At 40.7% G+C, this 18,342-nt stretch overlaps 1 protein-coding gene across 5 annotated transcripts in view; it reads right to left on the bottom strand.

Moving 5' to 3' along the window:
* Positions 1 to 18,342, bottom strand: part of XPO6 (exportin 6) — a 113,671-nt gene that overhangs the window by 70,447 nt on the left and 24,882 nt on the right. For 4 of the 5 annotated variants that reach the window (XM_073362840.2, XM_073362839.2, XM_073362838.2 and 1 more), the window contains exons 2-4: positions 9,754 to 9,844; positions 7,098 to 7,210; positions 2,969 to 3,166 (exon numbers count right to left, since the gene is read on the bottom strand). In XM_073362840.2, coding sequence (XP_073218941.1) covers positions 2,969 to 3,166; positions 7,098 to 7,210; positions 9,754 to 9,844 — 402 coding nt within the window. Of the gene's footprint in view, positions 1 to 2,968; positions 3,167 to 7,097; positions 7,211 to 9,753; positions 9,845 to 18,342 lie in introns of those variants that run through there. The other variant, XM_078854614.1, reaches the window with a different exon arrangement.

Below are 18,342 nucleotides of genomic sequence, written 5' to 3'. Positions count from 1 at the left end.
GTTGAATTGTGACTAAAGAAGTGTTGGTATAATCTAAACTATAACATTATTACAATTATCCCGCCTTCCCACATGGGCTGACAAAGTCTTAAAACACCAGCCACGTTCAAAGCAGCAACTCTGTCTATTACAGCAGGTGCTTAGATTCTACAGTAATAAGTGTATCTACTAGCAACCTTCTCTATTAGTTTTGGAGGGCCAACTATAATTCAGTGATAAAGAAGATGGAGATCCTTGTAGAAACTGAATGATTTAAGCTTTTCTTTAGCTATTAGGTGAACAATCTGTAACAGCTGAATTCAGACCTCTCATATTTGTGAAGCATCCAGATTTACGTATTTGTTTGCTACTTGCAAATACACAAAACTGCTCACAAATTTCACCCTGTGCATTGCTGGCTCCAACTATTCTGTATTTCAGCTGTGATCATCATTTAATTCACATAGTTCCTGTTCACCGACAGGATGAACAAGACTTTATGAAACGACTGCTTCCTCAAAATCAGCTTAGATTTAGTTTTTAACTAGTATGAGCTACAGTCCTAAAATTTACTTTGTGAACCAGTTCGGTTTGTGAAAACCCCCACAAAATGCAAGCAAGTTTCAAACACGGTCAAATGAAAATATTTAGAAATCTCTAGAGCACTGATAAAAATTCTCACTATCCTCTCAGTTCTATTAGCCTTACCCAAAGTAAATCTTGAAAAAACTACATTTAAACAGTTAATTTACAAATGGTTACTCAACATTTTCAGAATACCTACAAGATTAATCTAGATTAAAGTGCACCAAAGATGATTAAAGGTTCTGAAACAAACCCAGAAGATAATTCTTAAAGCTCCTTCACTAACTGAAGCTTATTGAGTACAGGCACCGCTATTAGCCAGGATGGGCAGGGATGCAAAACCATGCTTTGAAGTATCCCTAGCCTCTGTTTTCAAGAAGCTGGGAATGGGCAACAGGGGATGGATCACTTGATTACCTGTTCTGTTCATTCACTCTGAAACACATGACATTGGCCACTGTCAGAAGACAGGACACCGGGCTAGATGGATCATTGGTCTGACCCAGTATGGCCGTTACTATGTTCTTATATAGGCCTGAATTTCACATTTACACTAAGGCTCCTTGACATCATTCTATCAATGGAAAGGGGCCTAAAAGTGGATGTAAAAGGACCTTAGTGTTGCTCAGAATCAGCCACGCTACGCTACCAAATCCCTCTCCTTATTTTCCCAACACAATCAATATGGCAACAGGAGTTGTTGCCAAAAGTCAAGAGGGATGCACTGAATTACATTGTATTCTAGTTTTTTGTAGTTTTATGTGGAACATGAGGACCCAATGTGACACAGTGGCCGAAGCGCTAATGTGATCCTGGGATGCATAAACAATGGAATCTCGAGTAGGTGTAGAGAGTTTATTTTACCTCTATTTAGCACTTATGTGACTGCTTCTGGAATTATGTCCAGTTCTGCTGTCCACAATTCAAGAAGGATGTTGATAAATTGGAGAGGGTTAAAAGAAGAGCCATGGGAATGATCAAAGGATTAGAAAACCTGCCTGATAGTGATAGAGTAGACTCAGGAGCTTATTTAACAAAGAGAAGGTTAAGGGGTAACTTAATCACCGTCTATAACAGACGTGGCAAACTACGGTCCGCTGGCCACATCCAGCCCGCAGGACTGTCCTGCCTGGCCCGAGCTCCCAGCTGGGGAGGCTAGCCCCTGTCCCATCCCCTGTTGTCCCCCGCAGCCTCAGCACGCCATGCCACCAGCACTCTGGCCTGGGCAGCGTGGGTGGCATGGCTGGCTCCGGCTGGGCAGCAGGGCTGCAAGCTCCTGCTGCTCTGAGCAGCATAGTAAGGGGGTGGGGGTGAATAAGGGGCAGGGGGTTCCGGGGGGCAGTCAGGGGAGAGGGAGTGGTTGGATAGGGCATGGGAGTCCCGGGGGGAGGGAGGGGCTGGCAGGGGGCAGGGGTGTGGATAGGGATTGGGGCAGTCAGGGGACAGAGAACAGGGGGGATTGGATAGGAGGTGGGGTCCCGGGGGGCAGTTAGGGGGAAAAGGGGAGGTTGGGGAGCAGGGGGAGATTGGATGAGGCTGAGGTTCTGGAGGGGCGGTGTCAAGGGACAGTGAGAAGTGGGGCTTGGATAGGGGGTGGGGTCCCAGGGGGTGGTTGGGGCAGAGGTCCCAGGAGGGGGCGGTCAGGGGACAAGGAGCAGGGCAGTTTGGATGGGTCGGGGGTCCTGAGGGGGGCAGTCAGGAGGCGGGAAGTGGGAGGGGGCGGATGGGGGGCGGGGGCCAGGCTATTTGGGGAGGCACAGCCTTCCCTACCCGGCCCTCCATACATTTTGCAACCCTGATGTGGCCCTCGGGCCAAAAAGCCTGCCCACCCCTGGTCTATAAGTACCTACATGGGAAACAAATATTTAAAAATAGGCTCTTTAATCTAGAAGAGAAAGGTCTAACATGATCCAATGGCTGGAAGTTGAAGCTAGACAAATTCAGACTGGAAATAAGACATACATTTTTCACGGTGAGCATAGTTAACCATTGGAAATAATTTACCAAAGGTTGTGGTGGATTCTCCATCACTGAATTTTTAAATCAGGATTGGATGTTTTTATAAAAGGAATTACTTTGGGAAAGTTCTATGGCATGCATTATACAGGATGTCAGACTAGATGGTCATGATGGTCCCTTCTGGTCTTGGAATCTAGGAATTTATGCAGGAGACTAATGGCTGACTATTTGTCAAAGTAAGGGAGGTGGAAATGAAAAGCAATTTTACTTCCTCTTCAGCTTTCTCCAAAAGAAAAATGATGAATAAATTCATAAGATACTTAAAGGTTTTACTCGACCACTCCGTCTTCCCAATAAACGTAGCCTTTAATTTAGACAAAAGTGTTCCATGAAGTGGCACCAAAGATTTCCTGATTTCATCACAGTTTCCCAAAGACATCCTTACCTGTAAGATGTTTGTGAAGAAGTCATGGTAGAACATAGGCCAGTCTTGTCGGCCAATGTCCACAATGACTTTGCAGAGCTTGTTCCTGATAAAATAAGGTAGAGTTTTGTGGTGAGCTAGTAGGAGTTTGGGAAGGCAGCTGCGTATCTCCATTTTATCTTGAGATGGGACCCCAAGCCACATCTTATTGATCAGGTTCTGAAAGAGAGGCACATCCTGATTTAGCAGATCTTAAAAAGCACAAAGAGAACTGGTTTTAGTGCAACATTACAATCAGTGGTTAGACACGATGTCTGGAGAGCCAGATGGAGGAGCAGATATCTGTTATCAGGCAAGTAGCTTTGGGAAAAATTTAGTGTTTCAATACATTTCATTTGCAGAGTTTTACAACAAGTTTGTTATCCTCAACTAGTGCATGGGTGAAAAACTACCCTTAATCAGTAAAGTGACGCAGTTGCAAGTATTGCTACTTTAATTTACTGCCAAAACCAGATAACTATTGGTAAGTGTTGCAACAGACGTGATAGAATGATCAAAGTAATTAGAATCTAGAGCACAAGAACTTAATCTGGACCTTGAAAGTGATTCTGTGTGGCCCTGGGCACATCTACAGATAAAGAAACTGAGGTAGGAGTTAGCGGGATATATCCCTTACAAAATTGGAGGATGTATTGCTTAACATTTGTAAAGTGCTTTGAATGTAAGCAGCATTATGTGTTAAATAGAACATAGGGAACTCTAAAGGTAGACAAGTTGATTTTAAGAGAAGCTCAAAGACCAAATGTCAAATTTATGGAGTTCTTCCCTTTTCATATACTGCTTCACATCACAGTACACTAACAATTTTCTATCCTGAAAAATATAGGCAATTTCCATTATTCTAGTATCATTTTTCTACAAGCATGGCTTGAATGAATCAGTGTTTTTAAGAATCTGTAAAACAGTCACTGGTTGGCGAGTCTCAGTATAAACAATTCAGGCTGGAGCAGGCCTGATTTTTGCATATAAAGTCTCAGTGCCCTCTGAACCCTAGGACAGCTAGGTTTCCTCTTTTAAGAAGGGTAACATCATAGTAAATAGAGAATCATCATAGCTCCTTCAAGGCAGAATGAGAACCAAGTTCTGCTTTGGATGAAGTGTGGGCCTTCTGAAGCTTTTAAATCTAGAAAGTCCAAGTCAATAGGCCTTTAATGGAAGAGTGCTAACTTTAGTAAAAAGAAAAGGAGTACTTGTGGCACCTCAGAGACGAACAAATTTATCTGAGCATAAGCTTTCGTGCGCTACAGTTCACCTCATCGGATGCATTCAGTGGAAAATACAGGAGTTTTAACTCACTTAATGGCAAAAATCCATAAGAAGGCAGAGTTGTGAAGTATTTTTCCTGCAATGCTGAAACCCCATTTAGAAGCTCTAGAACATTAGTGGCTATTAGTAGCTGAGCCTGTTAAGTAGATGTTTGAGGATAATAGATTCAGGAAGCCTGCTTCTGAGGCAATAGCTCTACCCAGTTTCAAGCACACGGCAGGCATAAATTAAAGACAAATAGCTTATACAGTCAGGAGGATCATTATAAAAGCTGGGAAGCTTTACTCACGGCATGACAAAGCCAATTCACAGTATTCAGGCTTCAATGCAATTTAGACTTGAAGCCACCATGAAGTCTCCTAAAGAGGTCAAAATTTTATGGTAGGGAGCCAATGTCCAGAGCTGCAGGTTAACAGTGACAAAGGAATTGCTTATAGGAAGAATACAGGGCACTGACAAAACCCACAACACTGAGGACCCTCACAAAAAATCCGTATTAAGAGTAATTCCAGAAGTGTACTGTGTATACATGAAATTTCTCCCATGTAAATGAGATTTTAAAGTGGTAACTTCCTCTACCTGCCCAATGTCTCTGGTAACAAGTTCCCCTTTCCCAGAAGATCAACTAGCAGCCTCCATTTGAAAGGAGAGATGAGTGGGCACGGGCGGGGGGAGAGAAGGAAGAATTTCATTAAAACTTTCTCATTTTTCCACCTCTTTCAGAAAATATCATACCCCATAAACCTCCTAGAATAAGTTTTGGGTTTACTGTCCTGCTTTTGCTGATAAGTTCACTGTTCTCATATAACTGATCAAACAGGACTACAATAGCTGGAATTAATTTTAGAAATTCCAGGTTCTAAATAGAAAGATCTGAATCTCTAACCTGGAGTTTATTTCCTTAGAGTTTATGCACTGGACAGTGATTTATTTGTTCTACTAGGCTCTGGACAAAATTATTTTTCAGAGTTACATTTTTCAGTAAGGCAGAAAGGGGCAGGAATCAAGCTAGGTTGCCAAACCCATGAAAATAATTCAAATTGCTGGAATATGTAGCTCCATAAAATTCCTCTTTAGACAATAGTATGGTCCCCCTATTTTTGTCTTAGTTACTTCTCCTAAGACGAAGGATGTGCCAGTGGTTAGGGTGGTGGACTGGGACATGGGAGACTCTGATTCAATCCTCTGTTCTACCACAGACTTCATGCAGGAAGCAAGTTGCTCAGGCTCTGGCTCTGTAAAAAAGGCATAATAGCACTTCCCTACTTCACCGTGGAATTGTGAGGATAAATACATTTAATATTGTGAAATGCTCACTATACTATGGTAATGAGAGGTGTATAAGAACCTAAGAGAGACCAGCCACTGACGGCAGTTGGTCAGCACTAAGCCCCGTTTTGGGCATGGCCCAGTCTGCTTTATCCCAATGGCCTATAACTTTTGTACATGTCCTCTTAGCTCCAGATTTCCTCCTCCATCACAAGGCTCACAGTTGCCATGGAGCAAAGGTTCATCCCATAAAGTGACAGTTGCAAGTTAGCATGCAGCTTTCAGCCCCACTGCTCAATTATTTTTTGTTTGATCTCTTTAGTATGTATTATCTGTGTCCTTATACCTTTTGGAAACATTTGGAATTGCTACACATCTGACATCACCAGAATAGTTTTTTTATTTATTGGGGTAGCTGTTTTGAGGGAAAACTTTCAATGTACCCCTAGTGTGCTTCATTTTCTTAGCACTCTTTTTCCCCTGCTTAAACTTAAAGTACACCTGCAGCAAGAGTTGTAAGGGAGTTTCTTTTTAATCATAGTAAAAGTTTATGGTATGGCTGCCCTAAGTGGTTTGTCCACAATGATGTCAGTAGAAGCCGGTGGGATGCTACTCCTTTGCCTACTGAGGAGCAGTTTTCCTTACTCTGAGCTGTGTCAACCATCCCCTGTTGCATTTCCTGGGATCAGACTCAGAGCACGAATGATCAACACAGCTAAGAATGTGACAGATGAGCAAGACAAAACTGCTTTAAGTGAACTAATGTAAAGTATGTAAAGACTATGACACTGCAATTCAATAAATAGATTCTTTGCACCACTATTTTATAGAGGACCTAAAAGTAAGGATGCAGAATAATATGGTAGAACAAGACACTTCACATGCTTACTGATATATCAGTTGATTGTATTCTGTGAACAGTTATCAGATATTTACACACAAGTCAGTGTTTGGGTTTTTAAACTTTCACTTAGTTCTCTTTCATAGCTAGGTAAAAAGTGGGATGTGGTCTTCCAGCAGAGTGATTTTACATCTTTGATTAATTCATAGGCAAAGCAGAATGAGCTGTCAACCAGATCTCTTAGATCCCATAAAATAAAAGGAATTTTGTCGTACCCTTTATACTAGTTTGTGGTATCTAGCTATACATAACCGAGTTAGCATTTATGATCTGTAAAGGATATGAAGGATCTATTCTGTGAAGGATCCATTCATAATTCTGTGAATTATACCAAAATCTAAGATGATGTCCTAAATTCTAGACAATTCCTAACTATTTGAAGTCAGCAATAAGCAACTTTCTCAATCTGTACGCAAGGATTCATATTCCATTTTATTTCCTCTCAAACTGCACTTTAAAAAATTCCCTTTGCAAGAGAACTATAAAAGCAAGCCATGTGCACTTCAGTTGGTTCCCACTTTAATCTTAAAAAACGTAGTTAATATGAACTATTTCAAACACAAATCACACCAAATAAGAGTTAATGCAGAAGAATCCACTAATTAGGCAATAATGGTGTTCTGGATAAGTTTACCCTTTTTTCTTATGTCTCACCTCAAACACTGTCAAACTGTACATCATTACGTAGTCGTTTCTTGTGCTTGACAGGAAATAGAGGCAGAATCTCCAGGAGCCTATCTGCTGGGCAAAGTTATTCAGAAGCTCCTCTGGGAAAATCAAGTATCAACAAAACACGTGCATTAATATTCATAAGCTGTCTTCAGACCCAAGACAATATTTGTTTCCACAGCGCCATAAAACTGAATGGAACTTCACATATTTTTCAAATCTGATTTATCAACTATCAGTTTAATAATGCTCAGACAACCTGAGCTACTTCAAAAACAGCCACAAAAGTTACCTAAAACCTTTAATGCAACCAAATGACTAGGTGCGTAGTATCAGAATTTGTTGTGTATGATTTTAACATTCCCAAAAGCATAATGTAACAACAGACTTGGGTTAGATTAGTTTGAAATTAATGGAACCTTTAGATCCACAGCACAGATCTCTGTCACCTAAGATAAGACACGGATAGCAGTAAGATGAGATAGCAGCAGTAGGTTGTCACACTATGTGGACCAGCCACTAGAAAGGGTGGATCTACTTTGCCAGGGGTCTTTACAGATAATTCCTTTGCTGTCAACAACACTTGGATTCAGGAATCTTGGTTTCAGTTGCAGGTTCTGTAGAAGAATGTGCTCTGGGGGGGCACAGATTTTTCTACCTGTGTTCTTCAGCCTGTTCCTTTCCATCACTTCTGGCTTCTTGTCCAAGTCCTCCTGCCCCAGCACCACTTCTACCAACTCCTTGTTCCAGTCTCCTTTCCTTGCCCAGCCAGTTCCAGTATATTCCCAAGCCCTCTTCCCAGCCTTTCCTCCACCTCAGACTCCTTGTCCCCTCTGCATTGTAGTCAGACAGCTTTCTCCTTCACTATGCTGCCTGGAAGTCGGGAGAAGGGGCAGAGAGGAGTAGGGGAGCACTAAGACTACAGGCGAGTGTCTCCCTGCTCTCAACTCCAGTGCCCAGCACCTTCGCAGCTCACAGCACCCAGGAGCAGCAGTTGCAGGAAACGTCCTCCTCAGCCCGAGGGTTGACTAATCAATGCAGAAGGAATCTTCTGAATTTAGCTGCCAAGCTAAAATCTCTAATGAACTTTCTTAAAAAACATGCCCAAGCCAATGTATTTGCCATGTTTTCAGATATTGCTGAACTGTTTTTTGCTCACATTTTCAAAAAAGAAAATCTGAGGCAGACACCCAGCTTGCAAAATTTCAAGCTTAATAGCTGAAGTTTGGCGAAGTTCTGAGCAACTGAAAACTGCACCTTATATTGGGAAGTGTCAGACAAACCGTAATGAGAACCAGTGCTACCAGCTCTGCCTCTAACAAATAAGAAAAACAAATTGCAAAAGTTGGGATACTGGTTCACTTGAAAACGGACTGGGTAGAATTTAAGGGTTTGTCTACAGGAACGGTTTGCAGCAAGCTGGGGCATGAATCTATCTTGCACTTGCCAGCCACAGACTGACTGTCCATGTGGACGCTGCTGACAAGCATTAACAGTTTAAGGAGTTTTCACCTAATCCCATTTCAAAGAGGACTAGATGAATTTGTTAATGCATACAGCCTACACGGACAGTCTGTGGCAGGCTAGCCCGGGATAGATTCACAGTTGAGCTTGCCACAAAACTAAAGTGTCCACGTAAACCACATATTGCCCTCATACTGACATTCTGCAGTAAAGTTCTCTTTGTTTTAATGCTAATTGTTCTTAGAGCTGCATATACCACTGATGTGGAGCATTATAATCCCCCATCTTTTACAATTTCTCTTAAATGCTCGGAGAGATTCTGTTTCTAGGACGACCACATCCAATTTCTCTTTTTGTAAAAGTTTGGCCTTGGGGAAAAGCTGCATGGGTTTGTGTTCTACAAGTACATCAAACCCAAGAGTCTGCCAACGATCTCCTTTCCTCCAATGACTGGGTATGTGCGGGGGTGGGGGAGTCATCACCACCCTTTTTGGCCAGACAGTGAAATTTCAGGTGAAGACAGCGTGCTTACATGCTGAGAATATATTTTCAAGTATAGTGAACCTGAAGGGAATACAGGCTACATTACTGAAGTCCCAGGTTATAAATCCATAGCCTGTCCTCACAGAAAGGAACCAGAAGACTGTGTAATCCCCTCATTTTTCAGTGTATTGCAGGCCTGATTCATCCATCCTGCTGCCATATTATGCAAGTTATTTCTACTGGTCTTCATAAGCATGGATCTGCTCAGATCCACCAGTATGGAACACAAATATATTTCCACCTGCCATTCTGCACTACCAAGTAGCTACCCCAAATGTGTCAGTGTGGGTAATGTATGCCTCCTCTTTTGGATCTGCTCTCCTACATCTTTCTCATTCCTCTCATAGTACAGAAAAAGTGTCATGTATTTGCTCTATCACTTGTCACACAGCAGTCTCCTTCACAGGCTCTTCATGAAGTGCAGCAGTTTATAGGCAGAGAAGTTGGTATCCACCCTCACAACTAGCTAAGTTTCCATCAGCCTGGGAAACAAGTTCCCTTCTCACCATTTCCACCTTGAGCAGACAACCGAACTATGGAGTTTTCTGCTGCTGTTGCTTGGAGATTACATATCTAACCCAAAAAATGTTGAGGGAAGTAAAAGGGACCATTCCTTAAGTTTGTCTGAACTTACCTATCTCACGTTTCCGTTCATTGGTTGTGCAATTGTGGAAAAACTCTGTCATTAGACTCTCCAAAGCGCGCAGGGAGGCCTCTTCTGAAGCCTGACAATGACATTTAAAGGAAAAGTAGGTTAGAAAGTGCCTCTGGTTTATATTCAATTATAAGTAAAGTTTACTTCCTTATAAGACAAAGTGCTAAGGGGTCCATATAATGCATGCTGGATGAGCAGTCTCAGAAACCAAACAAAAGAGCAGCATATTACAGGGTGAAATTTAATATGGAATCCACAAACTGTAGAAAGGAGTCAACAGCTACTGACAGAGAATATGTCCAGGATGAGTAAAAAGCCTCAGAGGTTATTTTAAAGTCTCAATTTTTCAGTCAAGCTTGTTAATGAGAGCAATACTTTATAAAGCAAGTTCCCCTCCCTTCTAATTACAGATACTTGTTCTCTTTACAAATGTTAGTTCATCCATCAGAATAATTCTTACATGAACATCAGCTTCAGATTAACATACTTCAGAAATTCAGAGGTATTAAGGAATTGCAAATTGAACATAAGACTAGATGCTAAAAATCCTAAACTCTATTCCCTGGCTCAACACGTGGCCATGGTCAGTTTACCACCTCTTTGCTTCAGTCTGCTCATATGTAAAAAAAAAAAGGGCCACCGACGTACTCCACTTGGCATAGGGAAATAGGGGGATTTAAAGGATTAATGTTCGTACAGAGCTTTGACAACTGAGTGCTATACAAATGCTTAATAATTTGATTCAGGGAGGATGAGTTGCCTAATTTCTTTTCCTTTTTTGCCAGCACCAATCAGCTGCAGCTTGGCTTTTAGAAGACTTCAAAGACACTGGCTCAATATGGAGCAGTTACAAGGTAGCTAGAGCTTTATTTCTCTCGAGGCCACCTCGAGAGAATGGGACTAATTCCTTTTTTTTGCAATGTCTGGAGATGGAACGATTGCGTTGAGCCAGAGTTAGGACGATACTTGACCCAACCAGTATGGAGGCACTGTGCTTGCCCTTCTCGTCTAACTCTTATAATGGATATCCTTTAGTTTTATCACTAAGATTTTGTTGTTATGGAAGAGACGTGCCATTCATCATTTCTCCAATATTTTCAGCTAACGCATTGCTCTTTCACTAATAAGAGCACAGACTTAAGCCCAGACCTTCCTCGGGACTATACAAAGGGTAGTGGCACAGGTAGGCATCTACTGTTCAATCCTATGCCAGGCACAAAAAAATTACACATAAACCAAGGCTTTGCCTACAGTGCCAATTGTGAATGACAAAAGTTTTGTCTTTCAGGTGCTTAAAAAAGCCCCTCAGCCCCAAAAGACAAAAGTTTTGCCATGGCAAGTGGCAGTGTAAATGGCTCGTTGTTGGCAGGAGCACACTCCTGTCGACAACACAAACCCTGCTCATAGGGGGTGGAAGTATTTTGTCAACAAAAGTGCAGACAAACAGCATTTACATTGCCTGACTCTTAGTGACACGGCCCTGTCGCTAAAAGCTGTGTAATGTAGACAAAGTCTTAGGCAGACTAGCACTGTTACAGGTAGTCTTCTGGGAGAAGATCAGTTTGCACCACCTACAGAAGCAGTATGAATTTCTCTACTGCAAAAGCCCAATTCCACATGCTCCACACAAGGCATCCAGTTGTCCTAGAGCGCCACTGCAGAATCAAGTTGGAGAGGATAGTTTTAAGCTACCCCACCCACATACTAAGTTGGATTTAGATTTATTCACACAATGAGAACCAATCATTTAAAAAGAGATTAAGAAAAATACAACTGTTCTCCTAGCAACTGATAATGGATACCTAATAAGACTTAGCATTCTGCTGCTAAACAGAAAATACACATTTTCCTGTTGTCCTTCCTCCATGTAATTCAAAATTGGTATGCTCCATAGAAAAAGCCACTTGTGATTGTGAAAGCCATCCTGATGGTGAACAATGATATTTAAAAACTTAAACACAATCAAGCTGTAGATCACATTTTTCCATTTTAAGCAACTGCACAGGCCATTATTGTTTTTCTAAATCCATACAGATTTGCTTCTTTGCAAAAAAGTTGCATGCACAATAAACTTCATCTTCAAGTTGTTCCTTCCAACTGCTACCCCACTTTTTCCATCTGTCTCCCCTTACTAGGTTACAGCAGCAATACTTATGCATAAAGCAGGATGGAGTTTGAGCGAAGTTTTGGAATAGCCTTCCAAGGGAAGCAGTGGGGGCAAAAGATCTATCTGGCTTTAAGATTAATCTTGATAAGTTAATGGAGGAGATGGTATGATGGGAAAACATGGTTTTGGTAATTAAATATTCATGGTAAATACACCTAATGGCCTGTGATGGAATGTTAGCTGGGGTGGGATCTGAGTTACCCAGGAAAGAATTTTCTGTAGTATCTGGCTGGCGAATCTTGCCCATATGCTCAGGGTTTAGCTGATCGCCATATTTGGGGTCAGGAAGGAATTTTCCTCCAGGGCAGATTGGAAGAGGCCCAGGAGGTTTTTCACCTTCCTCTGTAGCATAGGGCATGGGTCACTTGCTGGAGGATTCTCTGCTCATTGAAGTCTTTAAACCACGATTTGAGGACTTCAATAGCTCAGACATAGGCGAGAGGTTTTTCGCAGGAGTGGGTGGGTGAAATTCTGTGGCCTGCGCTGTGCAGGAGGTCAGACTAGATGATCATAATGGTCCCTTCTGACCTTAGTATCTATGAATCTATGGATAAAAATCAATGATTTTTTAAAAAATGGATTTTTTTTGATAAAATGATTTTTGAGGAAAAAACCTATCTAAAGATAGTTAAAGCTAAGATACATTATAGCTGAAAGATATCATGGAATAGGGATTATAAATTAGAATTCTATAGTATGAGACAATATATTCATGTAATGTTTAAGAAAACCTTTGTAAATCAGTTCCAATAGGGACCCCAATCTTATAAGGTTCCAGGGGCTTCTGTATAGATTTAGGTTAATCTTTTCATCTACCCAATGGGACTCAGTGCTCAGTCTAGAAAATACCATCTGAGATGCTTAGTTTTGCAGTTCTCAAACTGTGGATTTGTGTCTCCAGAGATAACATGCTTCTTAACAGCAAAAGTGTTTAAATGAAGAGAGAGAGAGAGAGAGGGGTGAGAAATAACAGACCTCAACCCTATTGTCCCTCTGCAAATTCATGTACAGAGTCAATCCCTTACCTCTCTCTAAAAGTGAAAAGTTTCAGAAAGTTCAATGAATAGAAGATTGTTGGGGGCGGAATAGATCTGGACAAGGAGAAGTTGTCTAGAGATAAATGTGAGAAGGGAGGGACAGGCAGTAGAAACAAAAGTGAAACTGTTTGAACAGCGTATTCCAGAAGGCTTGAGGTCTTTCCGAGTGTAGCCTTCATTGATTTGAGATCTACCATATCATTCTCTCACTAGAAGGGAAAACCTATAATGGCAACAGGCCGTAAAAGAGACCCAGTTTGGGAATATTTTGATGAAGTTCCTCTACCTGTGGGTAAGACAGGCATGCATGCAAAATGCAAACAGTGCAACAAAGAAATGTAAGGTTGCCCAAACGAAACATCATGAGAAGTGTTCCCTCTCAGGAGGAAGCTGTGTTGAAGATGATAAAAGGAACATATCTGAACATGCAGGATCTTCAGGTTGGTAAGCTTTTTTATTTCATACTTCTTTCCTAAGGACCGCCTGTCTTCCTTCTGGAACATTCTTGAATTCTCATGTTTGAGCAAAAAATATAGTTGTTACTCTATGGTACTATCATTTTAGATGCAGTTGGGATAAAAAATAAATAGCTGAAATAGGCAGATCATCGTTTTACAATTTCACCTTTAAAGTAGATCTGAGCGTCAGTGAATGCAATGAGTAATACTAAATGAGCAGTATGGTAATAATAATTAAATAACTGCATTGATTTATTTTGTTTAGGAGAATCCATCCTCAACATACAGGATTCTGAAGACTATCCACCTTCAAGTTCACCATCATTTTCTATAGTTTCAGAGTTATCTGCCAAGGATAGTGTTTGTCACATCATGTATGTCACATATATATGGCTATCACCTGTAGCAAAAAGAAAAAAAAAATCTCCATCATCCAGAAACAACCATAGATAAGTTTGTGATAAGAACCAGCAGATTACAAAAAGAGGTACTTGAACCATGTTAATGAAGCGTGGGTTTTCAAACATATGGAAAGGAGAGTTTGTTGCATAAACAAGCCAGGCAATTTTTTCATCAGTCATTAAGACCAGGATACAGTCCACCCAACAGAGCACACACGTCACAGGCAAATTGCTGGATGAAGTGTATGAAAGAAACTGAGCAGTGTGCAAAAGGTCTAGAGGGTAAAATTGTTTATCTGAGTCTTGATGGGTGCAGCAAGGTCCAGAATGATCCTGTTGTATGTGCTTATGTGACAACAGAAGGGGATGTCTTCCTTACAGAAACACCTGATAACGTCAGGAAATGCACACACAGCAGAATACTTACAAGTAGCAGCAGTAAAAGCTATAACAAACTGATAAAATAAAATCAAATGTCTAGTACGCAGCTTGGTGACAGGCAATGCTGCAAATGTATCCAAGATGAGAAGAAATTTAGAAGAGAGTCCCAAGCTAACAACATACGGTTGCAGTGCTCATTTGATGCACCTCCTAGCCAAAGACTTCAGTGTTCCAGAAATAAAGGCTAATGTTGTTGAAATTGCAAAATACTTCAGTAACAACTACTTTGCAGTAGCTGCTCTGAAAAAGTGGGAGGAACCAAGCTAACTCTCCCACAAGATGTGCGATGGAACTCAGTAGTGGACTGTTTTGAGCACTAGATCAAGAACTGGCCTAATCTGATGACAGTTTGTGAACAAAATCGTCAAAAAATAGATGGCACTGTCACAGACGAAGTTCTCAACATGGAGCTTAAGAGAAAGGTTGAACACATGCTGAGCACCCTGAAGCCTATTTCTGTAGCCTTGAACAAATTGCAGGGAAACAGCTGTTTTATTTCTGACGCTGTTGAAATTTGGAAGGAACCGAGTGAGATCTTAAAGAGAAATATGCAATGACAGAGTTAAATTACAAGCATTTAAAAAAAGAGTGGGACAAGCACTATCTCCAGCTCATTTGGGACAAGCACTATCTCCAGCTCATTTTCTTGCAAATATTCTCAATATTCGGTACCAGGGTCAAACCTTAAGTGCTGAAGAAGAGGAATTGGCTACGACATGGACATCGAGCAATCATCCCTCCATAATGCCAACTATAATAAACTTCAGAGAGCTAAGGGTGAACCATTCAAGAAATATATGTTTGCTGATGATGTTTTAAAGAAAGTCACACCAGTGAACTGGTGGAAGTCACTTAAGCACTTGGATTCAGAGACTGTTGAAGTGATAATCTCACTTTTAACAGCAGTAGCTTCTTCTGCAGCGTACAAAGAATATTTTCTTCCTTTGGACTAATTCATTCCAAATTGAGAAACTGTTTGGGACCTGACAAAGCAAGAAAGCTTCTTTTTCTTTTCCAGATTATGAACAAACAGGAAAATGAAGGTGAAGACAAATGAGTTAGCTGCAGAAGCAAATATTTTAAGTTGACCTGGCTGACATAGTTGGGTTGTTGTTGTTGTTTTTTTTAATATTTCATTTAACTATTTTAGTTAAAAACAATTTTAACAAAAACAAACCTGATTTTAAAAAACTTGAATGTTTAACTAAATTCAAAAATTCATATGCTTGTTTTGTTAAAATATTGTATGTTTGCTGTTGAAGAAAAAAATCCAGAATATACAACGTTGTTGTTTTAGTTAAATAAAACAAATTAAATGTCTGTCTGGTGATGTTCTCCTCCTACTACAACATGGCAAGAAAATCCTCCAAATATTAATAATTAACATGTTGAACTGGAGATAGTTCACCTCCCAATGACTTCATAAATATCTGCTTCAATTACCTTCAGTAAATGAAATAACCAAACAATTATTCATTTTCCGATATAGCTGTAAAACTAGTCTGAAAAGTTTTCAAAATAAATCACTTTAAAAATGTATAATGTGTACCTTCTAAAAATGAAATCTACATCTATCTGAGTTGTGAAGAATATGGATTAAGGTTATAATAACCAACAAGAATGCACTTTTATGTAGAAATCCATGATTAAATTGAGTCTTCCTGACTAGTGATTTAAATCATGATTTCACAGAATCATAGAATATCAGGGTTGGAAGGGACCTCAGGAGGTCATCTAGTCCAACCCCCTGCTCAAAGCAGGACTAATCCCCAATTTTTGCCCCAGATCCCTAAATGGCCCCCTCAAGGATTGAACTCACAACCCTGGGTTTAGCACACCAATGCTCAAACCACTGAGCTATCCCTCCCCCCATTAAATTAAATCAAATCCACCCTGGCATAAAGTCTCAGTCTGAGGATTCAATTTTTTAAAAATTCCACAATAATCAAAGGTTTCAGAGTAGCAGCCATGTTAGTATTTTGTATCGGCAAAAAGAAAAGGAGTACTTGTGGCACCTTAGAAACTAATTTATTTGAGCTTAAGCTTTTGTGAGCTACAGCTCACTTCACTGGCATGCATCTGATGAAGTGAGCTGTAGCTCACGAAAGCTTATGCTCAAATAAATTGGTTAGTCTCTAAGGTGCCACAAGTACTCCTTTTCTTTTTTTTTTTTTGAAAATAATCAAAGTTGATTACATAATATATCCACAATGACATTTCCACACATTCCTTTCTCTCTGTAGAGTGTTTTATATTCTTCCCTCTCCTACGTGCTACCCGATTAGATTTGAATGTACAAATTCAGCACTTTAGTGTACACTCTTGCAATTCATCCCTTGCTACTGAAGGGCAAACTTTACATCTCAATACCTGCTTCAGATGTCAAATAGGGAAGAATGAATTGTGAGTTGTCAAACTCTGACCACAGCAATATGAAGCAGCCAATTTCCTCCACAGCAGAAGTGTTTTTCTTCCTATCCCACTGCCCAAATGAATAAGGAAGGTCTCTCACAAGAAGATTACACTGCATCCACCCACCCACAAAAGTGCTAATATTCATCCAGGAGCATCAGGACTTGCATTGTTTTGGTACAATCAATTCTACGCTTTTCAAGCTTCTTGATAGCTCTTCCCGTCTTAAGAATTGTTAATGCACAATGGACAATTTAAGAAAACAGATGCTTGAAGTTAGGCTCCTAGTTACTTTTTTTTTTTTTTTTTTTTTAAAGTACTGAGGACTTGGCAGCTTATCCAATGACTAATGGGGGATACTGGGCACTTTGCAGTTTTGGAAAGTCAGTTCACATATTCAAGAGCTTAACTCTCTGCACCTTTTTTTGTTTTCCTTCTTTAAATCTCAATCTATGCTTTCATTATAAAAAACCTGAAGAATACAACACAGATTTAGTGTTAACATTTGTTTTGAGAAAGCTAGTTTTAGCAATCCCATCCATGGCTATCTATGTATTCATCATGTGGACAGTTGCTATAGGATATGGGTACTCTATTCATAGGTTTGAAATAGTACAGGACAAACCAGGAACAAACAATGCAGTATCCCCCTCAAAATCTTCCCTTCCTGCAAGTACCACACACTGGACAACAAGGCTCCTCAGAATTGCATTTTATGGAAAGTCCCAACAAAAATTTACTTCAAAGTGTGCTCTAAAGTTACTCAGACTAAGATACATTTGGGACAGAAAAAAACAAGGACCCCCCAGCGTGACTGTTATACTCCCCAGCTTGAAAGATACACAAAGCTCAAAGTTTCTCTCAAAGGAAGGTGGCATGGCAGAAATGGCCTAGGTTAACTGGAACCTAGACCATTAAGGGCTTTGCAGACAGAAACCAGCATCCTGAATTTCTCCAGAAGTGAGCTGTCAGTAGGTAGACAGTACAAGTGTAATTCACCCTTGCCAGTCAGGTCTACTTAAGTGGGCAGCAGTATTCTGCATTTGCTAATGTTTCTGGGTATCTTTCAAGGTTAGCTCCACATAGTGTGCTGCAATGATTTCCACACATGGGTCACCAAGACATAAGAAAGAATACACTCCCTTCTCAAGGCTGAGTAATGGAATCTGGGCACTGCCCTGAGGAGACAAACTGCTGAAACTAATTTCCTTGCCATACTTTTGTCTGGTCTTGTTGTTTGAACCCCAAACAACTAGAGACCACCAGGTGCTCCTGAAGATAGCCTCCAACTCTCACCTCGATGACCTTCCCCAGAAAGACTTGAGACTGGGCTGCAACTGGCAAGATTTCCAGTTATTCTCTGTAGAAGCTGGCAATTCACTTTACCATGGGGGAGGCATTAAAAATCCCCATCAATAAAGAACCAAAGTATTCCTCACGCACTTTCACTAACTGCAAAGGGGATAAGAGCCTTACGCTTCCACAGTGTATCAGATATCTCTAATTGAGAAACTGGTTAGAACTTTTAGGGAAGAACACTTGTTCCCTCCTGCAATCTCAGTCCGGGGGGAAAAAAGTTCGACATCCAATCAATCCTGTTTGCAAAGCATACAGAACACCCAAGATAGTTCCATTGGTTGGAACTTCCCAGA

The sequence above is a fragment of the Lepidochelys kempii genome, chromosome 10 (genome assembly GCF_965140285.1).
Source record: "Lepidochelys kempii isolate rLepKem1 chromosome 10, rLepKem1.hap1, whole genome shotgun sequence".
Classification (NCBI taxonomy): domain Eukaryota; kingdom Metazoa; phylum Chordata; order Testudines; family Cheloniidae; genus Lepidochelys; species Lepidochelys kempii.
The sequence above is the reverse complement of the archived record's forward strand: the minus strand, read 5'-3'. Positions and strand labels throughout refer to the sequence as shown.